Source organism: Telopea speciosissima, chromosome 11, assembly GCF_018873765.1.
Source record: "Telopea speciosissima isolate NSW1024214 ecotype Mountain lineage chromosome 11, Tspe_v1, whole genome shotgun sequence".
Lineage (NCBI taxonomy): Eukaryota > Viridiplantae > Streptophyta > Magnoliopsida > Proteales > Proteaceae > Telopea > Telopea speciosissima.
In genome coordinates, this window is record NC_057926.1 from 4,843,563 (window position 1) to 4,862,147 (window position 18,585).

General features: G+C 40.2%; 1 protein-coding gene across 2 annotated transcripts in view; it reads left to right on the forward strand.

Annotated features, from left to right (window-relative positions):
• Window positions 1-7,232: 7,232 nt before the first annotated feature.
• The window catches only part of LOC122644675 (DEAD-box ATP-dependent RNA helicase 1), a 72,264-nt gene continuing 60,911 nt past the window's right edge, over window positions 7,233-18,585 (forward strand). The window contains exon 1 of one of the 2 annotated variants that reach the window (XM_043838067.1): window positions 7,233-7,511. In XM_043838067.1, coding sequence (XP_043694002.1) covers window positions 7,399-7,511 — 113 coding nt within the window. In that variant the 5' untranslated portion in view covers window positions 7,233-7,398. The remainder of the gene's footprint in view (window positions 7,512-18,585) is intronic. The other variant, XM_043838066.1, reaches the window with a different exon arrangement.

The following is an 18,585-nucleotide window of genomic DNA, read 5'->3' on the forward strand; positions in this document are numbered from 1 at the left end:
TGCCCTGCCAGTTTGGGGAAAAACTCTATCAATAGAACCTTCATTCGAGTTTAGAGAATTTTTTGACCGAGATAAGAACTGAGTCAACTTGGTTCTTTCCCTGGTCTCAAGCAATTGTTTATGTTGTGGCGTATCCTAGTTGGATCTACTTCATTACACGGAAATGGGTACAGGAATCACATGTTGTGCCTTTGTGGATGTAAGTCTCAAAGCGGCCCAGCACAAGCATGGAGCGTCCCTCATCATTGGGAGTAGCGTTCAAACCTGATATACCTGTCACTAGTTAGAATGATGGTACAAGGTCTTATCCAATTCAAATACCCAAAGGTACAAGGTCAAAGGGTGTGATTTAGCATACAGGGTTACCCGTAACTACATACGGGTTTGTCGCAGCTAGTCACATGGGTTAAAAAATAAGTCTATACATGGCAGAAATGGCCATCCACCGATCTCAAAAAGTCATAATGTGCCACACCTCCCCAAGGGGTCAGGGCACAATATGAAGGATCTTCGCCGAGGTCCCATTTCGAACACGTCGTGGCTGAAGTACCCATCAATTGATCTTAGAATGTCCAATTTTGTAACGTACCTCCTCGGGGTCAAGGCACAATATGGACATCCTTGCCGCATGATTTCACTTCGAACACGGGAAAAATGCATGATGCAGCTAAATTACAAGCAATATAGTAATATATACAATGTCTAAAATTAGTGGTCTGCAACGAGAGTCTTGAATCAATCCCCAATGGAGTTACCACTGTAAAAGGGATGCAAGTGGAAGTCTAGGCAGGGACGGAGGTCCCCGTGCACACACACACACACTTTTGGTCCCCTATGAGTTCTCGTCTCTCTGTCGAGGACGGGAGGGGTAATGACAGTGTATGTTTGGATGGGAATCATGGTATACATTATGCATATATCTTTTGAAAATCATTTGGAAAAAAGCCGACAGCACAACGCCGTGACCGGGGGTATTTTTTGGGAAAACCAGCATTATAACGATATAAAAATAGGAAATATTAGGAATACCGACATTATAACGGCATGCCGAGTATTTGAAAATATACAGAATATATATCATACTAATATAACAAGGCAATGACATACCTGGTAATTATTATGGTATTCTTCAAAATATTGTAAAGGTAGGTTGGGGCAAAAAACCCTAACCCCCGGGTGCACAAACAAGCAAAATATCTACATATTATTGATCTACGTAAAAAAAACTGAGTAAATATGAATAAAATAGAGCAGAGAGAAGCACTGTTATATAAAAATCATTGTTTGTTTAGGGATTTTATGCTATCTTCATATTGAATTTTAATGACCTGTGTAACTATGTTTGTTCCGATAGCTTTCTTATTCATGCATGCCTTCTGAAGGTTATCTTCCAAAAATTCAGACGACAATGAAATTGAAAATTTTGAGTCCAATGATGGCACTGTACCTCTTCGGTACCTCAACCGTCTATTGTGGCTGATTAGTCTGATAGTGTTATTAAAAAAAAAAAATACAAGGTGGAGGACTGCTGCCCATTGGACTAGGTAATTGGATTCTGAATGTTATCTGCAGGGGAGGGCAGGTGGAAAGCCCAAGGCTAAATTCCTGAAGTTTGAGATTTTGTTTTTTTAATGAGAGAAGTGTGGGAATGTAAAAAAAAAAAGGCCGTACCCAGTGCACGAGGCTCTCACCACTGCGGGGCCTGGGGAGGGTCATAATGTATGCGGCCTTACCCCTGCTTTCGCATAGAGGCTGTTTCCAGACTTGAACCCGTGACCACTTGGTCACAATGGAACAACCTTTACCGTTGCACCAAGGCCCGCCCTCTTAAGTGTGAGAATGTATACAATGCAAATACGAAAAATAAATGGGACAATACTTTATAATTCCATGAAAAGTAGAAACATTTAGAATATTGAATTTGGGTGTTGTAGAAGTGCCAAAAGTGCTTATGTTAAATTTCCTTCCAAACACATTACTGTCATACTGTGTCTTTCCAAAATCCTGAAACATTTCTTATATTGCATTATCAAACGCGCTATTATATTGTAGAAGTCATCCCTGAGAGTAGAAACGTCCAGAAGAGTCATGGAAACACCCAAAAAGGAGAAGTGTTGCAAAATGCCACCTAGAAGTGCTCTTAGCACATAAACGGCCCAAGCAGCCCAATCTTATTTCGGGTTCCGGTAGATAGGTGATCTGAGGTCCTCCTAGCATTGCCATAGAAGAAAGAATTGTTGACTCTCTTCTCTTTCTTCACCACTTCATGTACGTTTTAGAAAACAAAGAGTTTCCGCTAGAGTTCCATTGGACCAATAGCCAGAAAGGATTGATGATTTTCCAAAGCCTCCTCTTTTCTTCCTTCTAAAAAGCTCCTTTTCATTGTATATGAGAAATAAGCCCCTGAAGTAGCAATTCATCCCGTGTTATGAGTTCTTACTTTTGGTCATTTTTGGCTTCTCTCGGTCTCGGCCTATCAATCCTAATAATAGCTTAACTTCTCATTCATCAGCGTCTCTGACTCGTATGTAAAGAACTTAAGGTCAAATGCTTTCCTTTCCTCTGCTTCTCTTGGTCCCTCCGTCAATTTTTGTTCTTTGTCTTCTTTATCATTAAAGTAGAAGAACAGGTCAGGTTGTTGTTCATGAAAATGCCCTAGAGAACCAATTGAGGTTCTTCCCATCCCATTTTTGAATTCTATTGTTTTTGTCTTCCCATCCCAATTTTGATGAACCATCAGAACCAGATGAGGCAGAAGAGATCTCAGAGTTGTCAGGCATGATGACTGGTAAAAAAAAAACAGAAAAAAATCCCCCCAAAAATTTAGAACAGAAGGAGGGAAGGTGAAAAACCCTCGGTGGGAGTCAACTCACCACCAAGGGTGGGTAAAAAATCTCGGCAAGGAGGGAAAAAAGCCTCTTGTGAGAGGAAAAAGAGAGGGCGAGAGGCTTGCGGGCTGGAGGGAGTGGCCGAAGGTTGTGGATAGGCTGGCAGAGCCTTTCGGTGGAGGCGAAAGGGCAGTCGAGGCCTGGTGGAGGTGGCGGAGGTTGGTGGAGGGGCTGGCGGAGGTGGCGGTAGGTGGTGGATGGGCTGGCGGAAGGTGGAAGAGGGCCTGCTGCTTGCGGTGGTGGCTGGCCTTAGGGCAGAATCATGATGGAGAAAGAGAGAGAGAGAGAAAGAGAGAGAGAGAGAGAGAGAGAGAGAGAGAGAGAGAGAGAGAGAGAAAAGAAAAAAAAGGAAAAAACTCAATTCCCCTGTAATATTTTTGGCTCTGATACCATGTAGAATTCCGTGAATACTGGCTTGAGTCAGAGTGACTACAACCATCTTTATTTATAATAAAGAGAAGTACATTTTGGAATGAGTACAAGGACAGAAATACTCTTATGACTATTCTACCTCTGAACCCATATTACAACAGTTAGGGTATATGTACTGCAGTAATTTATATCATATTTTAAACTGGATGAAGGAAATTCTGCCTGATATTATTTTATGAATAATTATGCTTCAATTGGATCTGGTATCTTTGAGTTGATGTTGTGCTTTATTTTTTACTGCTTTTTTTCAGGGTATTTCTTTCATGTTTTATTTATTAACATCTATATATTTGAAATAAAAAGAAACCTGGTAGGGCTTTTACCTGACTGTCCCATTTTGTGGATTCAAAATTTTGGATTTCGGTCCTTGCAGAAACTGAAATGGCCGAAATCCCACCGAAATTTGGTCTATTTCGGTGAAAATACATATATGGCTATTTCGATGCCCCAAAAGTGGAATTTTTCCTTGAAACGTCAGAAAGTGCCTATTTAAGCATGGTTACACATGTCTGAATCATTAGACTGGGGGGAAAAAAATCCAGAGTGGTGGTTTGGTTTCGGACCTTTTGACATATGCCGGCTTGTCATCTTCTGCCTGAAGAATCTCTCAAAGTCCATCATAACAGCCCAATAGGTGGAAAATATGAAACTTGGGGAAATTTGTCCAAATGATGCTTCAAATCCATCCAAATGTTGAAGTGGATGCTCCATAGTTGACCACAAAGCCTTGATTCAGCAGCTAAATGAAGGATTTTGCCAAAACAATTTGAGCTTTTCTAGCAGTTTTGGAGCTCTCGGGCGAAGGAGGGAGAAAGCTCAAAATTTCGATGAAATTTTGCTTTTATATATGGTCAATGTTCGAAATTTCACCGAAATCTGAATTCCTTGTAAGAAGTAAAAAGGCCAGTACCCAGTGCTGGTCCTGCGCCTTAACGGGATCCTAGGAGGGGTGAGTTTGAAGTCAGTCCTAACCTTTTTGGCATTTTTGTGCAAAGTAGCTGCCCTCAAGACTCGAACCCGGTCATTTTCCCTGGCAGCCCAGACCTTTTACCATTTCTCTAAGCAATGGCCCCTTTCTCTTAAGTTGATTACCATTTCATTTTGGTTTCTGTCGAAATGGAACCAAGATTTAGAACTATGTTTTGTGCTATGCGGACTGGTCATTTGGTCATTCTGACTGTTAGATAGATGGGGATCTCCTGGATGGTGGCATTTTAAATTTGGAGGCCTATCTTAACCATATAGATCACCATGTATTTGCTTTTGATTGTGTTTTCCACAGATTCTGTTTCAAAAAACAAAAAACCTTTTTGCAGTATTCTGGTATGTGGAGATGTTATACTGGGTTGAAGTCAGCCCACAATTATATAATAATGCAGGCTATATATTGATGTAGACAAGTTCCTGGGCCAGAAGTGCAGCAGCAGGAACCTTAAGAACCAGGCCCCTCACACCTTAAGAGCCTTGTTTCGATGGGCCTTTGTGCCAACCAGCCGTGGGCTGGGCCAACCCTTTTGGGTTGGTTGTTACTGGTTCACTCTAAACCAGAATTGTGGGGGACAGACGGACAGTTATTATTTTGTATTTTATTTACTTTCTATTTTGAAGTGTTTAAGATTAAGTTACTTGGTGTACAGGTCCCAATATTGCTTGTAAGGGGCTTTCTAAATTATTTGTTTCCTTAAGCCACTTACACTATATATGTAATGAACTTATTGGGTCCTCCTCCCCACAATTTAATGAAGTTGAAATTTCTAGTTTATGCTAACGGCTGTGTGAAACAGTGAAGTGAGAGACCTTAAAGGTGCGATGCCTAGGTGAGTGTGAGGGACTCGAATAACCTTTCTATCTCTTCTCCTATTTTCCCTAATTGATATCCCTACTTCTTCTTGGTGTTCTGAGTTTTTTTTCTTCCCATCTGAGATCCAACCGAAGGTGATTAGTCTGCTGCTGATCATAGTTGTCAAGGCGGCAAAGTGACCCAAGGCGTTGGACGGGTGTCTAAGCGCTTGGGCAACAAGGCACCCGCCTAGGCGTTGCCTAGGCGACCAAGTGTTATTTTTTATTTCCCCCTTTTCTAACATTATTTAGTATGCTACAATATCTACCTTATATCATCAAAAATCAACATTAGGCTTCCTCAAGTCATAAAAAATCAACATTAAGCCACATTAAGTCACATCAAGTCATCAAAAATCAATATTAAGCCACATCAAGTCATCAAAAATTAACATAGAACTAGAAGACAACAGAACTGAAGAAGCAAGCTATTGGAAATTTGAAACGATCAAACATACATTTGGTTTATACTAGTCTCACATTTGGTTTATAATATTCTTAGAAAATATGATCTTTTCTATATGTAATTAAATTGTTCTCGATTTAGAAATGTTCTTGTTCTCTAAGAAGTGTGACTAGTTAGATGATTTTATTTTCAAATGAAACTTTTATTATTAGGTTGAGCACAAATCCAGCTTTCCAACAAATCCAAAATTGCTTAAATCTGATTTATATTGAAGAAGTTATGTTCTAGTCAAATCTTATTTGGTATGCCCGAATGTTGTCAAAATTGCTCTAAATGAAAATATTTTTTTAGATATCAAAACAAATGAATATTTTACCGCACTTTTGGTTTTTAGCAATGTTTTACCATTATAAGATTTATAGAATTTTTAGATTTGAGAAGAACCCCAACATTAGAAAGTTGAAAATTTTACTTATCGCCGAAAATTCAGTTTTTGTTCTTGAATTGGAGGGTTGACTTTTTATCCTTTTGGAATTTGATTTTTTATCTATTTTTATTGGATTCAAATAGGGGGGTATTTACTTGTTTATGAATAATATCTTAAGTAAAACATTTACTTAAATGGTATTTGGCATAAATAAGGGCCAATACCCGGTTCGATACCAAAACAACCAGTGCAAGGCGCCTTGCAATAAGGCGGAGGTCCCCTAGGCCCCAACAAAACCGCCTGGACGCCTAGACGATGCCTTGACAACTATGCTGCTGATCGTTCGATACCAAAACAACCAGTGCAAGGCGCCTTGCAATAAGGCAGAGGTCGCCTAGGCCCCAACAAAACCGCCTGGACGCCTAGGCGGTGCCTAGGCGACGCCTTGACAACTATGCTACTGATCACTAGAACATAGCTCCTCAGTCGATTTGGGTTGAGGACTCAAGAAGGACACTTGTGGCTATACAGATCTGAGTTCCTACTTCAGCAACTTCAAGATCACAGATCTCCAGATCCAACTATAAGTTGCTGTCAATATTTTGGGGCTCAATCAACACTTCGTACCCTCCCTTCGATAGTAGTCTGGTGCTGTTCCAATGGTTAGGGTGGCCTATCTCAGTTAAGTTACTAATTTTGGAGTTTAGTTTCTATTTCTGTGACATGCTGACTACTCAGCATTTAGCCGTTAATTTGGGTTTAGAGTTTTAGGGATTCTCTCTACTCAATGGGAATATAAGGCCCATCCAAGTGCTGAAGTTTCTTGATTTCTGGGGTTTTAACCCTAGTTTTCCTGTCCTGTGATAGACCAGTCCTGGACTTAAGTTTTGTCCCTGTAAGTAAGCATCAGACCTGAGCTCTTTTGGCTTTATTAGGAGTCTAAGGATGTGTACTTATTCTGATATCTATTTTCCGTCAATCTGTTGTTTGGTGTTTGCTGTTATCTGTTGGACTGTTAATATTGTCATATAGTGATCCTACTGTGAGACTAGTGTCTGATGGCTACCTGTGACTGGTCTTACGTTATATATCCACATACACAATTTTGGACTGCCCCCCATAGCAGAAAAGCCAGGCAGCTGAAAGGCCTTCCACCTGCTGCACACACATACCCATCCTTAACTAAAAAGATATTTACATTATCGAATTTTTTCTCGGAACTATTAAAACCATAATTATTGAAGTGCCTGACTATTTAATTTTGGGAATATGCCAAAATGGCTACCATGATGAATTTTACAACTTAAAAAACAGCTTGAGAAAAACTGCAGCATATGTTTTATGGTGGTGCCCTTTTGTTACAGACAGAGCTGTGAGCAGTTTGTATCACTTGGGTTTTGAAGCAAATGGAGGACTCCAGGCAGGAAAAGGTGCCAGTTTTGCCATGGATGAGAAACCCTATTGATGTTAGTCTCTTCGAAGAGTGCCCTCTGACACTCCTTCCATGTCTGGACCCCAGGTAAATTTTCCATTTATCTATTGTAGTCTTCTCTTTTTTTCTTCTTCTTCATCAGTTACACAATCCTTTGAATTGGAATTTGATCCTTCTTTTCATATTCTTTTTGTTATTAAAACTTGCATTATCCAATGCTCTTTGTGTATTGTTGTCTCCTAGATATCCATCTCAGTTTTTGCAGTTAATCATGTAATTGAGTTTATTTATACTTGAAGGGACACTTCTTGCTTTCATGCATAATGAAAATTTCTATTATTTGGTGCTTCTTGAGACTGTTTCCCCCCCTCCGCATTGGATACATTCTAATCACCATTTCTTTAGAGGCTTGTGTTTAGTATGCATATCACAATATTGCAAGTTGACTTGTAGGACCCTTGTTCTGGTTGAATCAGATACACTTTAAGCAAACTTACCAATCACAATTTACCCAGTGCCCATTAGCTTCTATTGTAATATTAAAAGTTGATTTGTTAGGTATCCTAACTCCTATGGTTATTTTACATGCTGATTTTGATACTGAACTGTCATCTGTGGGGAAGCACCTATTCATCTGAAGATGTTGAAAAAAGATTTACTTTTTTTGCACATGTAATATCCAATTTTTATCTTCATGCACTGTGGATTTTCTTCTGTGGAACTCATCTTCATTTTGCTTTTTGATAATGTTTCATACTCATCTTTCTCCTTTCAAACTTGATATCTGCGCATACTGCCATTTAACTTAAAGATGCATGCTGATTTCAACTCTAGTCAAGAATGAATAGCTTTTACATAGGGGATATATTTGGGCCTTAATAAATACAATTAGATGATTCCAACCATTTGGATTTTATTTAATCGTTGGATTGTTGATGATTCCCAGAATTGTTACAGATAAAATGTGTACAGATAGAGTGGTTAAAATTTAAAAATAATCTGATCCAGTTCACTTTTGGTTTGATGGTCTCCTGGGTGTCGTCCATTCTGTGGTACACTTGTAGAAATTTGTGGTTATTGATTAGTTTTTTGTGTCCAACAGACAAACTGCTACCATTCTCAGACTTCCTGTTTCTGGTAGTTTGCGTCAACTTTTGGCTAGGATATTGGTTTTCTTTTGTAATGTGAAAGCATTAGTTTACTTCTTTTCTGAAGTAAAAGAAGCTTTAAGAAAGATGAAAGCAGGCAAGGCCCCAGGGCCAGGCGGGGTCCCAACAGAAGTGTGGAAGAGCTTAGGAATCTGTGGTTTATCTTATCTAACCAAGTTGTTTAGCAAGATTATGAGCACAAAGAATATGCCAGATGAATGTAGGAGAAGCATTGTGGTCTCGATGTACAAAAATAAGGGTGATATTCAGATCTGCAATAGCTAATGCTGATCTGCATAATTGACTGCTTCACCTAGACGGCTAGACCTCTATGTACTAATGTTGTTAGTGATGCAACATCTGCTTATTCAACAGAATTGCGCTTAGCAAAAAACTATGGTTGAGGGCTTGACAAACTGCAAAACCATAGAGGCATAAAAGTAATGAGTCATACGATGAAGTTATGGGAGAGAGTTATTGAAACCAATCTAAGAAAGTAATCTACTATTTTTGGAGAACCAATTTGGTTTTGTGCCAGGAAGATCAAAATGGAAGATATTTTCTTACTTAGGAGACTTATGGAAAGATATAAAAAGGGCAAGAAGGATCTTCATATGATCTTTATTGGTCTAGAAAAAGCCTACGAAAGAGTCTCTAGAGAGTTAATCTAGTATATACTAGAGAAGAGAAGGGTGTCATGTAAATATGTGGACATAATTAAAGATATGTATGATGGTGTGGTGACTAGCATAAGAACTGTGGGGGATCAAGGAAGTGGATTCCCAATTATAATGTGGTTACATCACAGATTAGCCTTAAGCCCTTATTTATTTGCGTTTATCATGGACAATTTAAGTAGAAATACAAGATGATGTTCCTCGGTGTATGCTTTTTACTAATGATATTGTTTGGTGGATGAAACAAAAACATGGGTTAATGCCAAGTTGAAGGTATGAAGATCAACCTTGGAATCAAAAGTCTTAAAATAAGTAGAACAAAGACAGAAAATATGGTGTGTGACTTTGGCCACACTAGGAGTGGTTAATGAGGTGGTGAATATTGTTGAGAGAAAGATTCCACCAAATGATTATTTTTTATATTTGGGCTCAATAGTAAATAAGAAGGTGATATAGAGGATGATGGTACCTAGAGGATTAAAATAAGATGGATGAAGTGAAGAGGTGTGTCTGAAGTGCTGTGTGATCAACATATCCCTTTTAAGCTTAAAGGAAAAATTTATAGGACTATCATACGATCGGCTATGATGTATGGTATGGAATGTTGGGCTGTTAAGAAGCGAGCTGAGAGAAAGAGAGAAAAGAGATAATGATTTGGCTTGTCAATGAGACAGAGGCCACCACTTCATTTACAATCTTGAGAATATTTCAAATATGGTATGGTTGCACAATCACACAATCACACAATTAACACATTGAACATGTGCATAATGAATCTAGACACTCCAATGTAACTAGTTACATTACACACTTTACCAAGAAAACAAATCAAAAGATAACCGAACCGAACCAATCTTCAACACTTCAACACTTCAACACTCCCCCTCAAGTTGCTGCATAGATATCACACATGCTCAACTTGGAGACAACGGGATGGAAGGTTTTAACTGATAAGCCTTTAGTGAACACATCGATTAGTTGGTTCTCAGTAGTAACAAATGGAGTGCAAATCAGACCATCTTAAATCTTCTCCTTGATGAAGTGACGGTCAATTTCAACATGTTTTGTTTAATCATGCTGAATAGGGTTACGAACAATACTGATTTCAGCCTTGTTGTCACAGTAGAGTCTCATAGGCCCTTTAGGAGCTATTTTTAAATCTTGGAGGAGTTTCTTTAACCACATGAGTTCACAAACCTCCTGTGCCATCACCCTGTATTCAGCCTCTGCACTGGATCTAGAAACTACAGATTGTTTCTTGCTCCTCAATGTCACCAAATTCCCTCAAAGGAATGTACAGTAACCTGAAGTAGATCGTCAGTCATCAACAAAGCCAGCCGAGTCAGCATCAGTAAAGGAATCCAACTTTAGACTTCCATTGTTTGAGAATAGGATTACTTTCCTTGGGGCTGACTTTAAGTACCGAAGAATCCTATATACTGCTTCAAGGTGACTGGTCTTCGGATCATGAAGAAATCTGCTAATGACCCCCACTACATATGCAATGTCTGGTCTGGTGTGGAAGAGATAGATAAGTCTTCCAATGAGGCACTGGTACCTCTCTTTGTCGACATAGTCACCACCTGAGCTGCCCAGTTGGTGATCGACTTCAATAAGAGAGTCAATAGGTTTACACCCAAGCATCGCTGTTTCTTTAAAAAGGTTTAAGACATATTTTCGTTGGGATATAAAGTTCCCTTTGCTGGATTGGGCTACTTCAATCCCTAAGAAGTACTTTAGATGTCCTAGATCCTTATTTTCAAATTCAGCTGCCAACTAAGTTTTCAAGGATGAATTTTTGCTTTGTCATCTTCGATAATGATTATGCCATCCACATATACAATCAACGCAGTGACTTTCCTGTCCTTGTGTTTGACAAATAAGGTATGATCAACATTACTTTGCTTGTAGCCAAACTTGATCATTGCTTTCTGAAATCTCCCAAACCATGCATGGGGAGATTGCTTCAGCCCATAGAGTGATTTTCTGAGTCGACAGACTTTGCCAGTTGTAGTAAGTGAGTCGAAACCAAGAGGGATATCCATTTAGACCTCCTCCTCAAGATTGCCATTCAAGAAGACATTCTTTACATCCAGCTACTGGAGACTCCATCCAAGATTTGCAGCGCAGGATAACAAGGCTCGAACAGAGTTCATTTTTGCGATTGGAGTGAAGGTCTCCTGGTAATTGAAGCCATAGGTCTGTGTGAATCCCTTGGCAACTAATCTGGCCTTATAACAAGCAATGGTCCCATCTGCATTTTGTTTTACTGTGAACACCCATTTGCATCCAACTGGTTTCTTCCCATTAGGAGAAGGTACAAGCTCCCAAGTATCGTTCTTCTTCAAGGCTTGCATTTCTTCTACTATAGCATTCTTCCATTTTGGTCAGCAATAGCCACCTTCCAACCTTGTGGAATAGACACAGAAGCAACGAAGAAACAAAGGCACAGTAGGAAGGAGATAAAGATTCATAGGAGACAAAGTTAAAAATAGGATGTTTGGTACAAGTTTGACTCTTTTCCTTAGGCAATAGGACGATCATCAGAGGAAGAAGATGTATTACCTGGTGCTTGACTAGGTGGGAACGGCTCAGGGAGCGTAGGTGGACATGGTATGTTAGGGATAGTCTTTTCCTTTCTGTGATAGGTGATAAGATCCTTGTGTTTGGTGGCAGTATCGATCTCATTAGTTTGCTCCCCCTGAACAATATCTTTTTACTCCCCCTGAAGTCAAACAGTGTCTATGATGAACGGAGATGAAGGATTCTCTTCTTCTGGATGTTAACACTTATAACCCTTTTGAGAAGTAGAATACCTAAGGAAGATGCATTTGAAGGCCCGGGGGTCAATCTTTGATCGGGAGGGAGTTGAGTTATGAGCAAAGCAAACGCATCCAAACACACGAGCAGGAAATGTGAGAGGCAATAGTGGGATCAGGAAGTTGACTCATGGGGAGTCTTAAAGTCGAGAACATTGGAAGGAACCTGATTTATAAGAAAGGCAGCAGTGAGAACAGCGTCACCCCAATATTACTTTGGGACATGCATGGTAAACATTAGAGAGCGTGTGACCTCCAAGAGATGGCGGTTCTTGCGTTCTGAAATACCATTCTGTTCCGGTGTGCGAACATAGGAGGCCTGAGAGAGGATGCCATAGGTATCAAGGAACTGGAGGAAAGGGCCATCAAGGTACTCCGTCCCATTGTCGCTTTGGAGAACCTTAACCTGTGCATTGAATTGTGTCTGGATCATTTTATGGAAGGATTGGAAGCAGGAAAAAGCCTTAGACTTGGTGCGAAGAAGGTAGACCCAGGTTAGTCTGGTACAATTATCAATAAAAGTAATAAACCATTTATACCCATCCCGAGCAATTGTCCGAGAAGGACCCATAGGTAAGAGTAAATAACAGAAAATAGAATCAAACTTTTATTATCACTTGGAAAATAGGAAGAGCGTGTGTGCTTGGCAAGTTCACAAACATCAGAATTAAAATGATCCAAATTACATTATTTTACAAAAAGAAGGAAACAAACGCTGCAAAATATAAAAAGAGGGATGACCAAGACGACAGTGTTCATGATGCAATTGTCGGAGAGCACTGGTTTCTTGACTAATATGAGCTTGAAACTGGTGAAGGGGCTGTAGTGAGATCATGATCCAATTGTTGTCCCCATCGCTAGATCCTGAAAAATACAATGGGTAGAAAAAAAGTGAACAGAACAATTAAGATCACTGGTAAGACAATGGATAGAAAGTGAGTTGGCACAAAGATTAGGGACATACAAAACGGAGGATAGGGAAATGGTTGGGGTGCTAGAAATAGAGCCTTTACCAGAAATAGCTGATAGAGAACCATCAACCACTCAGACCTTGTCCTTACCCGAACAAGAGAGATAAGAAGAAAACAAGTCCGAGGAGCCGGTCATATGGTCAGAGGCTCCAGAATCAAGAAGCCATGAAGAGCTATATTGGGAGGAGTTCAGAAATATACTTGACTGGGCAAGATGGGAGGTAGGTGAAGTGGAAGGTGCCACGGTAGAAGATGCAGTACCCATTTGAGACATCCTACGTTGGAGCTGAGTCACAAGTTGTTCTACAGACATAGATGAAGTACCAATAACCTCAGGATTTTTGATCAATTAGCATGAGCCTGAGGACGAGCAAAACTAGCTCTCCCTCCCTTTCCGCCCCCTTGGGACGACCATGTAATTTCCAACAAGTCTTCCTAGTATGACAAGGGCGGCCACAATAGTCACATTATACTGGAGGACGAGTAGAACTAGTTTTATTGATTGAACCAGCATTGTCTACAGGTAAAGAAGTATGTAGTGTAGTAACAAAAGCATACTGAGGAGGTGCAGTAGGAGGCATCACAAAACGGTGGTGATCCTCATGCTGAATCATATTATAGGCTTAAAGTAAAATAGGAAAGGTACTCCTGTTGAGAACTTGAATACATATCTGATCATACTCTGGATTAAGGCCAGTGAGGAAGCATAAACTCGTTGAAAGATTCTTCTGTTTAGTTTCCTGAGCTTGTCCACAAATTTATATATTTGGGCATAGTTGCTGGCTTGACCATAAGTGTGCTTCGTAGCATCCCATAACTCCTTGGCTGAATTAAGGAGGACAAAACTGGAACTAATGGATGACTCCGTGGAGTTCAAAAGGAACGACATGACCAAGGCATCATTTGCTAACCAGTTATCCTTGGCCGGAGTTTCAGTGGGCATAGGGGTGTTACCATTAATATACCCCAAAAAATGATTACCATGAATGGTAAGGAGGCATGCACGAGACCAAGCTAAGTAAATTGTTCCATTTAACTTAGTGGGGCCAGGTTGGAGAGTAGGACGATGGTGAGAAGCAATAGGGTGACTTGGACCACTACTCCCAGTAGCACCAGATGTACTAGATCCCTCCATGAAAAACCCAACAAATGCACTTGAAGTTGGAAAGAAGGTGCTACTCACAAGATAGGGAGAGGTAGAGAACCATAAAGAGGGCAAAAACACCTCAAAGATGCATCAAAGAGAAGTCACAGCAGTTGTAGAGCCAAATATAGGGCCAGAAAAGGCACCGGCAGGGGCTGGAGAGGCCCAGGAAGACGTGACAGCAAGTAGGCAGGGCCTTAAAAGGCCATAAAAACCATTGGCGGTGGCCTTAGAAGGGCCAGCAGGCAGTGGCAGTGGGAGACCGAAGTGATCGGTGCAAAAAGGATGCGCTAAAGGAGGGCAAAAAGGGCTACAGTGGAGGCGACGACGGTAGGTAGCATGGTGGTGGTTAGTGGTCAACAGTGGTTAGCATGGTGCGACATGCATTAACACATGTTCAGTCAACCATGCTAAACCAAGAGGCTGAAGCCTCGGCGGTGGCGGACTGTAAAAAAAATCCCTAAAGGGATTGCTCTCTGATACCTAGTTGAGAGAAAGAGAGAAAAGAGAGAATGGTTTGGCTTGTCAATGAGACAGAGGTTACCACTTTATTTATAATCTTGAGAATATTACAAATATGGTATGATTGCACAGTCACACAATCACACAATTAACACATTAAACATGTGCATAATGAATCTAGACACTCCAATTTACCTAGTTACATTACACACTTTACCGAGAGAACCAAACCAGAAGAGAACCGAACCAATCTTCAACACTTCAACAAAGCATCATATAGACAAACTAAGTGTAGCAGAGGTGAGGATGTTGAGATGGATGTGTGGCAAGACTAGGAAGGATAAAGTAAGGAATGACCATATTAGAGCTGAGTTGGGAGTAGCTCTGATTCTTGATGAGCTACGTGAGAGTCGTTTGAGGTAATGAGGTCGCACTGCCATGTTCAACGAAGGCCATGGGATGCTCCAGTATGGAGGAGTAATTTGTTTCAGATTGAAGGTACTAAAAGAGCCGGGGGCAGGCCTAAATTAACCATAGGAGAAGTGAGGAAAGACTTGCATAGCTTAGGCCTCGTATCATGTATGACTTCAAATAGAACTGATTAGAGAGCAAGGATCCATGTGGCTGATTCCATTTAGTTGGGATAAGGTTATGTTGTTGTTGCATCTTTTTTGGGTCCATTTGGATGACACCTCTTTTGTGTCAAATTAAGTGTAACCCGAGTCCTACTGACCCTTGTCTTATATGGCCCACGTGATATGGATGGGGAATAAAGGGACTTTGAGTTTGTCATTTGAAATCTCGCTCAACTGGGTCTGTTCCAATATGAAGGTTGAAAGAGTAAATTCAATATTCTTACACGTGGAACCTTAGTCATTCTCGATTGCGAAACACCCAGTTCCCTTGGATCGTCTTATTTCCTCATTCCACGGGGATGAAAAACTAAGATTTTGTAGAGGAGAAGTTACAGTTCAGGACTATTGTACGTGAAGCCAAATGAGAGGGAAAGGGCTCGTTGCGAGTTCCCCAATCCCTAATCACATGAAATGAGAAGGTGAGGGCTGCTCATTGCCTGATTTGTGCACAATAGGGAGGTTTATGTTGTCCGTGGCAATGGCATGTAATTGCCATACATTGAAGCTCAAAGATCACATCGAATGTGATTGAACCTGCTCAGTGTAGTGCATCAGATGAAGACCCTAAGCCAATGTGCTGCCAGTGATTCAAAGCTTCCAAGGCTGAACTCAATACAAAACACTTTGACCATGTGAAGCCCATGTAGTGTTTGCTGCTGCATCAATGCAAAATCTGAATTACTGTACAGGGAAACTGAACAATCGATTTGAGGTTTCCTAAGCCCTATCAATTAATACAGTTCGAAGTAGTTTGCTCAGATCGTAATGTTTATTGCTCTTGGAAAATAGTGAAGTTGCAGTGAGTTTAATGAGAGAGAGATGATTCAGGAAAGTTGGGGTTTTGAGGATAGAAGGGACTTTGGAAGATTCTGATGAAAGAGATGGTTGACAGGAAAAACAAGGCTGAACAGTCCCTTATTTGATTTGAAGAATCTGTCCCAAGTTCATGTGATGGAGTCGTCCTTTTTGAAATGTCACGCTTTTTACCATTGATATGAAATTACAAATGTCCCAAGTTTATGTCCTTCAACGGGTTCTATTTCTTCAATATTGGGTGTGATTGGGGTGGTTAAAAATAAGGTTACAAATTAATGACACCTCAATAGGTGTCGCTCAGATTTTCCCTTTTTCGTTTTGTGGAACAAGTGACAATAAAAATTAGTGGGGCATTCTTTCTTCTGCTATGTCCAGTGGATTTGGAATACTCTCTTGCTCCTTTTCCTCATAAAATTATCTGATCATCATAGACATACACCTTATATATTTATCCTTTTACTTGTAATTCTGAAAGAAAGCCCCACGAAAACCAAAAGTTGTTCAAAAGGATTTGTATCCACCATTGTCCTGTTATAGGGGCAATACCCTCGTGTAAACGGTCAGGGTGAGGGAGCCACTTTGAGCAAAAAGGCCAAAGCTTAGGACTGTCTCCACTCAGGCTACCCCTACTTTAAACCTTTTTTTGTTTTTAAAATTTTTTATTTTATTTTATAACTTGCCTTTTTTGGTTTAAATACAATACTGTATTGCACTTTATGTAATAGGAGATAGTGCTATGTACTTATTTTTTGATAGGTAGAAACTGCTTTCAACTCTTCCTCTTGATGGTTGAAAAAGGGAGATTTTTGGCCATGATTTCTGCAGGACAAATATGAGTTGGAGTGGTTTGGATATTGTATACATTGCCAAGCCTTTTGCAATAAGTGAAGTACTCAACTCAATGGAACTAAGTTTTTTTCTGACTCAATGGGGTTGGCTATACGGATCCTGTTTTATAGAAATTGAAATGGTTTGAGATACTTGTTTTGCATCAATTGGTATAGTTTGTGATGTAGGATGCTTAAGTTTGAAGAAAAATTTGACATGTTGTGTTGAACGTGTTAGGATAATGTAGTACTGGTTTAGAAAGCTAAACAGTACCAACAACAGAATCAAATTCCAGAGAATAGAAATTCAGATTACGGAGAACAGAGTCAACAGACATATAATCAACTCAGATAGTCAGATTAGACCAAAACTCAAATCAGACCTGTTGCTCTGGAGATAAATAATATCTCCCAATTCTACCCAAGTTTTTCCGGATTTAAATATATCATCCATCTAATTACTGAATCGAGCTTACTGTTTCTACCATAAAAAAACACTTGCATATGAAATCCCTGATCAGAATATGAATTGCAGAAAACAAAGGATGATTTATTTGATTACAACAACATCTCAGCCTTGTCCCAACTAAATGGAGTTGGCTACATGGATCCGTGCGGGAAAAAAAAAGGATCGATACTAATAATAAAAGAATGGGAACATCACAACTACAAATCAGTCTAAAACAAACAAACTGGGGTTAGGCCTGCCCCTAGCCCTTTTAGTACCTATAATCTGAATCAGGTCACTCCTCCGAACTGGAGCATCCAGTGACCTCCGTTGAACATGGCCATACCACCTTAAGCAACTTTCTTATAGCTTATCTTGAATTGGGGCTCGATGCAGAACCAAGGGTGTATTCAAGGAAGAAGAAGAAGAAGGCTGCTGCCTACCTTGGCAGCCAGCCATGATTTTGAGTAGGCTACTGTCCAGCAGTAGCCCACGATTTCACTGGGTTGTTTTATGTTTTAATTTTTGAGTCCTGTAATAAACCAGTGAACCAGTTGGTTCAGCTGGTTTAATTTAAGTGGTGGTCCCATAGATTAGTTAAGTCCTTTTATTTATTTAAGTTGTTGGTAGAGAAGTTAGTCTCACATCAGCCATGATTTATTTGGGCTGATAGTGCCTTGTATCTCAAGTAAGTTCCAAAATGGAAGTTTCTAATTTTGAGACTTTCCAATTTTGAACCCTTTCCCTCTTATCCTCGGTTAATAAAAGCAACCCAGGAGGGCAAGAAGCCCACGATTTGATTCTAAACAATGTCTCTGCTGTTATGCAAGTTTTGCTTCCATGAAGCTGTACTTGGTGTTCAATCCTTGGAGAGAGGAGCTAGTGTTGGATCCTACTGACTCCTTGCGGTGGGAAGTCCAGGAGGTTCTTTCTTGTTGCTGATTTTCATTTCCTGCAAGTCTTCAAGCCTTCAAAAGTCTCTTCTCTTCAATCGAGTTCCATTGCTGCTGTCCAGACCTTCATTCTCAGGTTACCTTCTACTTTTAGACTAACCTTCTAATTCCATTCCCTCAACCCCCTGACCAATCCAACCATTAACTTTCTCCCATCTTTTGGGCATCCTTTTCCCTACCATAAAACACCACTCGGTCCTATCCTTAGCCCCATCTGACCTGCAGATCGCCTTCCACAAGAAATCTCCTAAATCCCATTAA